This window comes from Salvelinus namaycush, unplaced genomic scaffold, assembly GCF_016432855.1.
Source record: "Salvelinus namaycush isolate Seneca unplaced genomic scaffold, SaNama_1.0 Scaffold954, whole genome shotgun sequence".
Classification (NCBI taxonomy): domain Eukaryota; kingdom Metazoa; phylum Chordata; class Actinopteri; order Salmoniformes; family Salmonidae; genus Salvelinus; species Salvelinus namaycush.
The window spans coordinates 79,555-88,681 of NW_024061702.1; the positions used below are offsets into that span (position 1 = coordinate 79,555).

The following is a 9,127-nucleotide window of genomic DNA, read 5'->3' on the forward strand; positions in this document are numbered from 1 at the left end:
CCCTCCGAACTAGCTAAGACCCAATATAAATAATACTGCAGTAATCCACTTAGAATATAATGCCCAATATTTTGCTTCAATCTGTGGTACAATATACTGTAAGTAGTCTTGGCTTGTGTGAGCTGGAACGGATCATAGGAGCAGGAGCATATGTTCTGTTTCTGTACAAGTACACCCCCTGGCCAGGATGCTAGTCAGTCTAACTGCTTAAAGCTGAGTGCTTAGCAGAGATGCATTGGGCCTCATTTTTACAGTCTTGGGTATGACTCACCATGAGTGGAACTCCCATCCTTCCAATCTACTGGTCTCTCACTCACCTTCCTGTCACAAGTACAGACTGTCAGTAGCTTGTTCTGCCAAACACACTGTCAGAAGCCTCCTCACCCACCTTACCAGAGCCTCCTCGACTCTCCAGTGGTGCCCTCACCAGTTGCTGTGTAGACATTAGATACAGGGGTAGATACTTTATACTGTTGTCTGTATCTCCTGTATGGCCTGATCTCCTAATTCAGAATGACAGTTCACTATCTTACCTTTCACCACCAGACCTTCCTGCAGCCTCCATGTGATGTGTAGACAGGGAAGATACAGGACAGAGAGGGGAGAGCAGGGTTCACAAGCCAAACCCTGTCCCTGTCTATCCCTTAACTCCAACTGACATGATAAGAAGAATCCTTTGCAAGGCCCCTCCATGTCCCCATCTCATCCTGTTGAGTCAGACTTAGTTCCTGTAAGATCTGCTTTGAGTCATGAGCTCCGAGCCTGACCTCCTTCAACCCCTGCAACCCTGCTACTATCCATCCCACTCCATGCCTCTCTCTCTCTCTCTCGCTGTCTAACTCTCTTTTTCTTTCTCTTTCTGTCTCTCTTTGTCTCTCTCTCTCCTATGGACAACTCTTTCTCCCTCCCTCCCTCTCTCTCTCTTCTTTCTCTCTCCCTCTCTCTCTCTCGCTCTCTCTCTCTCTCTCTCTTCCCATCCCCATCCCTTCTCCAATAATTGATGCTGTTCGTTCTTGCGCCACACTCCACACCAAATTACTGTTAGTCCCCTGAACCTTTACCTGCCCACACAGAATTAATGTTCTGATGTGACAAAACATTGTCAATCTGCCGGAAGAATGGAGCGAGTCAGAATTCAATCTCAGAAAAAGACCATGGCCGTGGGTAAGAACAAGGGGAGAATGCACTCAGTGGCAACGATCACTGTAGTGAAAGTCCTCTTTTCTCTTTCTGTAGATGTGATTGGTCTTGAGAAAGACCGTGTCCCAAATAGAACACTATTCCTCACATAGTGCACTACTTTTGACATTGTCGAATGTAGTGCACAATATAGGGAATAGGGGGCTATTTGGCAGTGATGTAAAGTACTTAGGAAAAAATGCGTTTCCTCTACTGGATCAGTGTGTCCCTCGTGGGACGGTTGAGCTAATGTAGGCTAATGCGATTAGCGTGAGGTTGTAAACAACAAGAAAATCTCCCAGGACATAGACATATCTGATATTGTCAGAAATCTTAAATTATTGTTAATCTAACTGCACTGTCCAATTTACAATAACTATTACAGTGAAACAATACCATGCTATTGTTAGATGAGAGTACACAGTTATGAACTTAATAAACCAATTTCAATGCCTTGCAAAAGTATTCATCCCCCTTGGCATTTTTCCTATTTTGTACCATTACAACCTGTAATTTAAATTGATTTTTATTTTCATTTCATGTAATGGACATACACAAAATAGTCCAAATTGGTGAAGTGAAATTTTAAAAAATTTAAAAAGGAAAAGTGGTGCTGTCACGTTTGTTGACGGAAGAATCAGACCAAGGTGCAGTGTGGTTATTTGATGAACACGAAAAAAATAGAAAAAAATACAACCAAATCAAATCAAATATATATATATAGCCCTTCGTACATCAGCTGATATCTCAAAGTGCTGTACAGAAACCCAGCCTAAAACCCCAAACAGCAAGCAATGCAGGTGTAGAAGCACGGTGGCTAGGAAAAACTCCCTAGAAAGGCCAAAACCTAGGAAGAAACCTAGAGAGGAACCAGGCTATGAGGGGTGGCCAGTCCTCTTCTGACTGTGCCGGGTGGAGATTATAACAGAACATAGCCAAGATGTTCAAATGTTCATAAATGACCAGCATGGTCAAATAATAATAATCACAGTAGTTGTCGAGGGTGCAGCAAGTCAGCACCTCAGGAGTAAATGTCAGTTGACTTTTTATAGCCGATCATTAAGAGTATCTCTACCGCTCCTGCGGTCTCTAGAGAGTTGAAAACAGCAGGTCTGGGACAGGTAGCACGTCCGGTGAACAGGTCAGGGTTCCATAGCTGCAGGCAGGACAGAACGTGAAGCTACATGCAGTGCAGAACGCAACTATACACAAACAAGGTCCCACAAACTAAAGCTGCTAAAGGCTGCCTAAGTATGATCCCCAATCAGAGACAACGATAGACAGCTGCCTGTCTTTTAGTTTTTGATAATTAAAGTACATTTAAAACCAAATACCATTAGACTTTTACTCAAGTAGTATTCCACTGGGTGACTTTCACTTTTACTTCAGTCCTTTTCTTTTAAGGTATCTTTACTTTTACTCAAGTATGACAATTGTCTACTTTTTCCACCACTGCTATTTGGTACGCATCCAAAGGGTGATGCACAGTTTGGTCTCATCAACACCAAGAGTTCACCACTCTTGCCTCTATCTGTCACGATTGTCTTCTTGAGAAAGAGAGGACCAAGGCGCAGCGCGTGAAAAATACATCTTCTTTAATGAAGGAAAAAACAACCACTTACAAAATGAACAAAACAAACGATCGTGAAGCTAAACAGAACTAAGTGCACACATGCAACATAGACATAGACAACTACCCACAAAAGCCTACTGCCTATGGCTGCCTTAAATATGGCTCCCAATCAGAGACAATGAATGACAGCTGTCTCTGATTGAGAACCAATCCAGGCAGCCATAGACATAACTAGACAACTATACTCTACTCTGCCCCATACACATACAACACCCCATAGACACTACAAAACACATACATTCCCCATGTCACACCCTGACCTAACTAAAAAACATAAAGAAAACAAAGAATACTAAGGCCAGGGCGTGACAGTACCCCCCCCCCCCCCAAAGGTGCGGACTCCGACCGCACAACCTGAAATAGAAAGGGGAGGGTCCGGGGTGGGCCCCATCATGGCGGCGGCTCGGGTGCGGGACGTGGCCCCCACTCCACCATTGTCAATACCCGCTTTGGTAGCCTCCTCCAAATGGCCACCCTCCAAATTAACCCCACCGGACTAAGGGGCAGCACCGGACTAAGGGGCAGCACCGGAATGAAGGGCAACACCGGAATGAGGGGCAGCTCCGGACTGAGGGGCAGCACCGGACTGGCTGGCGGATCCTGGCTGGCTGGCTCTGGCGGATCCTGGCTGGCTGGCGGATCCTGGCTGGCTGGCGGATCCTGGCTGGCTGGCGGATCCTGGCTGGCTGGCGGATCCTGGCTGGCTGGCGGATCCTGGCTGGCTGGCTCTGGCGGATCCTGGCTGGCTGGCTCTGGCGGATCCTGGCTGGCTGGCTCTGACGGCTCATGGCTGGATGACGGCTCATGGCTGGATGACGGCTCTGGCTGGTCATGGCTCGCTGACGGCTCTGGCTGGTCATGGCTCGCTGACGGCTCTGGCTGGTCATGGCTCGCTGACGGCTCTGGCTGGTCATGGCTCGCTGACGGCTCTGGCTGGTCATGGCTCGCTGACGGCTCTGGCTGATCCTGTCTGGCGGAAGGCTCTGGCTGATCCTGTCTGGCGGAAGGCTCTGGCTGATCCTGTCTGGCGGAAGGCTTTGGCTGCTCCTGTCTGGCGGAAGGCTCTAGCGGCTCCTGTCTGGCGGAAGGCTCTAGCGGCTCCTGTCTGGCGGACGGCTCTGAAGGCTCATGGCAGACGGGCGGCTTTGCAGGCTCATGGCAGACGGGCGGCTTTGAAGGCTCAGTACAGACGGGCAGTTCATGCGGCACTTGGCAGACGGACAGTTCAGACGGCGTTGGGCAGACGGGCAGTTCAGGCGCCGTTGGGCAGACGGGCAGTTCAGGCGCCGTTGGGCAGACGGGCAGTTCAGGCGCCGTTGGGCAGACGGGCAGTTCAGGCGCCGCTGGGCAGACGGCAGACTCTGGCCGGCTGAGACGCACTGTAGGCCTGATGCGTGGTGCCGGAACTGGAGGTACCGGGCTAAGGACACGCACCTTCAGGCTAGTGCGGGGAACAACAACAGGGCACACTGGACTCTCAAGGCGTACTATAGGCCTGGTGCGTGGTACCGGCACTGGTGGTACCGGGCTGAGGGCACACACATCAGGGCGAGTACGGGGAGAAGGAACAGTGCGTACAGGGCTCTGGAGACGCACAGGAGGCTTGATGCGTGGTGCCGGAACTGGAGGCACTGGGCTGGAGACACGCACCACAGGGAGAGTGCGTGGAGGAGGAACAGGGCTCTGGAGACACACTGGAAGCCTGGTGCGTGGTGTAGGCACTGGTGGTACTGGGCTGGAGCGGGGAGGTGGCGCCGGAAATACCGGACCGAGCAGGCGTACTGGCTCCCTTGAGCACTGAGCCTGCCCAACCTTACCTGGTTGTATGCTCCCCGTCGCCCGACCAGTGCGGGGAGGTGGAATAACCCGCACCGGGCTATGTAGGCGAACCGGGGACACCATGCGTAAGGCTGGTGCCATGTAAGCCGGCCCGAGGAGACGCACTGGTGGCCAGATGCGTTGGGCCGGCTTCATGACATCCGGCTCAACGCTCAATCTAGCCCGGCCGATACGTGGAGCTGGAATGTACCGAACCGGGCTATGCACGCGTACAGGAGACACCATGCGCTCTACTGCGTAACACGGTGTCTGCCCGTACTCTCGCTCTCCACGGTAAGTACAGGGAGTGGGCGCAGGTCTCCTACCTGACTTCGCCACTCTCCCTTTTAGCCCCCCCCCAAGAAATGTTTGGGGTTTACTCACAGGCTTTTCGGGTTTCCAGCCACGTCTCCTTGCTGCCTCCTCATACCACCGCTCCTGGGCTTTAGCTGCCTCCCTCTCTTCAACAGAGCGGCGATATTCCCCTGTCTGAGCCCAGGGTCCTTTTCCGTCCAATATTTCCTCCCATGTCCACGAGTCCTGGTTTCTTTGCCGCTGTTGTTGGTTCCTCTCACGCTGCTTGATCCATGGTTGGTGGGTAGTTCTGTCACGATCGTCTTCTTGAGAAAGAGAGGACCAAGGCGCAGGGCGTGAAAAATACATCTTCTTTAATGAAGGAAAAAACAACCACTTACAAAATGAACAAAACAAACGATCGTGAAGCTAAACAGAACTAAGTGCACACATGCAACATAGATATAGACAACTACCCACAAAAGCCTACTGCCTATGGCTGCCTTAAATATGGCTCCCAATCAGAGACAATAAATGACAGCTGTCTCTGATTGAGAACCAATCCAGGCAGCCATAGACATAACTAGACAACTATACTCTACTCTGCCCCATACACATACAACACCCCATAGACACTACAAAACACATACATTCCCCATGTCACACCCTGACCTAACTAAAAAACATAAAGAAAACAAAGAATACTAAGGCCAGGGCGTGACACTATCACAAGCTCCTTCTATTCCTCTCAAGTATTGTTTGGTTCAGTTTAATCTCTCTATCTGTTTCTCACAGTTTCTGTTTTTAAGTTTATTTTATCCACCCACAAGCCACACTGCTTTTGACATCTACAGAAAAACTGGTTAAACTCCAAGCAATTAAGGAGATTATTGTTGTTATCAATCTCATTTGCATGTACGTCTACCGGGAATGAGAGGATGAGAGTGATGATATCCTTTTCATTGTCATTACCCTGACTCCTTAGTGTAGCCATTGTCAAAGCCTTCAGCATCATTACCCTGACTCTTACTGTATCCATTGTCAAAGCCGTCAGCGTCATTACCCTGAGTCTTAGTGTTTCTATTGTCAAAGCCGTCAGCGTCATTACCCTGAGTCTTAGTGTTTCTATTGTCAAACCCTTCAGAGTCATTACCCTGAGTCTTAGTGTTTCTATTGTCAAACCCTTCAGAGTGATTACCCTGAGTCTTAGAGTTTCTATTGTCAAACCCTTCAGAGTCATTACCCTGAGTCTTAGAGTTTCTATTGTCAAAGCCATCAGCATCATTACCCTGAGTCTTAGTGTAGCCATTGTCAAAGCCTTCACTGCTATTGGAATAGTGTTCCAGTATGTGTGCACCTATTTTGACACCTACATATGTTGTTTCTTTGATTTGTGAAATGCCTATGTTGATTGATGATTTGTTGCTGGCTTATTGTCACCTGGTTATTAGTCAACTTGTTTAACTGGGGAATGGGTGTGCTATATATGTATATACTTAGTTATGTACTCTAAACCATCAACTGTGTGCAAAACGTTGAATGTTTTTCACAAACAATACATTCTGGGAATGTATAACTAGCTAAAAAGTCTGCCAAAAAGAAAGCAAGGAAATAAAAAAATGTGTTTTGCAAATCATTTTGGCAAGACTTATGTTATGAAAATGTTTACATTTGTGATTTGGTTTTTGTTTATACATTAACATAACTCTATTAACCTAGTTGAAACTAATTCTCAATTAATATAGGAATAATTGGTTGGCTAAAATTAAAACTAAATGATTTGAGTAAGTGAAGTTGGGTCGATGAAATGTTGTAGGTAACTTTTTGTTTATTTTAAACGTCTAAAACGTATTAAAAACGTTGTGGCAGTTGTTATAGCTCAAGAATTAAGTATTGACATTTAACCTTTGACTTTACAGACTTTAACCACTGAAATGTCTCTTTAAACTTTAAAGGCAACAATGATAACGAACGCCTGGCGATTGCTAGACAGCGAATCCCATATCGACTTGGTCGAGTAGTTGACGAATGGCTACTCGACAAAGGTAAAAACATTGATTAAAACTTCAAATTAAAATAATTTGGTCATAACCCAGTAATACTTTTTGTAACCAATAAACCTTAAAAAAATTAATGTTCAGTAAAACTTCAATAAAACTAAATAATTTAAAAACAGTTAAATGTAGCTAGCTAGTAACATTGCACACTTTCTTTTTAGAGATGTCAGCTTCAGGTTAAAGGGACTGTAAACATAAATCTAACTATTTCCTGAAGTAATATCAACACTGTTAAAATGTATATAAATTATTATAACATTGTTGTCATTTGATACCTAAATGATCAACTAATAAAGGTCCAGTTAAATTATACATTCTGTTGATATTTGTAGTGTTGTGTTTTATACACATATATACATATATGTGGTTGTTTGTAATGGATCATACTGATTCAACTTCTAGGAATGTTCAATGATAAATAGAGTGCAATATTAATTGGCATAAAGAAAGTGAGTCCCTTTAACGGATATTGTAAATATGTATAGGGAATGAATATCAAGCAATGTATCATAAAAGTCAAAAGTTTGAGTGCATGCCTTTTTGTATGTTTCTAGAAACCAAGTTGTATCTCCCACCATGATTATTTTTCATTTTGATGTGTTCTGTTTCACTTTTTATGTTCCCTTTTATTTTACTGTCACCAATGACACTTTTGTTATGTCCCTCATTTTTCAAAACTCAGTGTAAATGTTAAGTTGCATTCACTTCTTGCTAAAAGGCGGTCTTGGGATGATGATACATGTCAAATGAATAATTTAACTTTGGCAAAACTTTTGAAATGTATGTTAAATATCATTTTAACTTTAGAATTGTATGTTAAATATAGTAATGAAACTCAAAACTTCTATACATACTATAACTATGAATTATGTTTTTTATTATCATAATGAAACTTAAAACTTCTATATAATCATTAAAAAAATTAAAGTGGTGAGTGTTTTCAAAGAAATTCAAGTGTCAAGCTATTCTAAGAGGATAATTGGAGCCTGTAAGATGACACATCTGTCAACTCTAATTTCACCACAGGCAATTTCCCACAGACAAACTGTCCCTTTTTAAATTCCATCACATATAAAAACTCACACTTCTAATATTCTCCTATTATTTCAAGGAATAAATAAATTGCAGTTTAGCCCAATGCTGTCAAGTAATACTAGATTTGCATACCTACCCGCAGTTAAATTGACTTGATTGTCCTTTTAGCAAAGCTGCAGTACATTGATTTACCACAACTTTTTGCTTTATTCTTTCTCCCTTTGAGTCTGTGTGGTTCCATCCCATCATTCTAACCGCAATAAATTACCATGAGAGGCTTGCCTCTAGCAATGGGTAATTTATCGCAACTCATTAGCCGACTGGGCAAATAATCTGTGTTCCTATGCGCAATTATTTTTCATCACGCTTTAATTTTTAATTTCTGTTTTGACTCAACATACAAGTAGGGAGTTAGTGGTGGCAGAGTCCGTCCACATTCCATCCAACATACATTGTTGTATATATGTAACATTGTTTTCCCACAGGTCGGCAGCTCACTATCTTCAACAGCCAGACCACCATACAGATAGGTGGCTGGGACCGGGACAGGAGTCGCTCGTTTCAGGGCCAGCTCTCAGGCCTCTACTATAACGGGCTGAAGGTGTTCAACATGGCCACGGAAGGAGATCCTAACATCCGCATCCAGGGGAGCGTGAGACTGGTGGGGGAGTCACCCTCTTCCATCACGCCACAGTCCAGTGCCAACACGGACAACCGGTCGGAGACGTCCACCTCCATTATGGAGATCACCACGACAATGGCGTCCAGTAGGAAAGTGAAGCAGACGACGCCACGGGAACCTCATCAGGTAGGAGAACTCAGAACTTAAGATACGATTATTAGACATTTGTCTTCTGCTTTGTCTAACCAATATACCGTACTTATACACACAAAAACACATTGGGTTGGAGAGTCTGGGCTGGAGCAGAGGACTGCATGGGGCAGGGCCCTAACCTTCTGCTCTTCTTATTCTCTGTACAGTCAGGTCTAAAATGTTTCATCTTTCTCAAGGGTACCAATAATTAAGACCTGACATTATCTTTTCTTGTTATGTGTCTTATCCTGGTCTGAGCTCTGTCTGTGAGCCTGGTCTGGGCTCTGTCTGTGAGCC

The 9,127-nt window shown here is 45.1% G+C and overlaps 1 protein-coding gene across 1 annotated transcript in view; it reads left to right on the forward strand.

The window, feature by feature from the left end:
* LOC120043549 (neurexin-1a-beta-like) overlaps positions 1-8,824 on the forward strand; it is a gene marked incomplete at its 3' end in the record, with an annotated part of 31,754 nt that extends 22,930 nt beyond the window's left edge. Inside the window, exon 3 of the mRNA XM_038988107.1 lies at positions 8,502-8,824. Coding sequence (XP_038844035.1) covers positions 8,502-8,824 — 323 coding nt within the window. The remainder of the gene's footprint in view (positions 1-8,501) is intronic.
* Between the last annotated feature and the right edge of the window lie 303 nt (positions 8,825-9,127).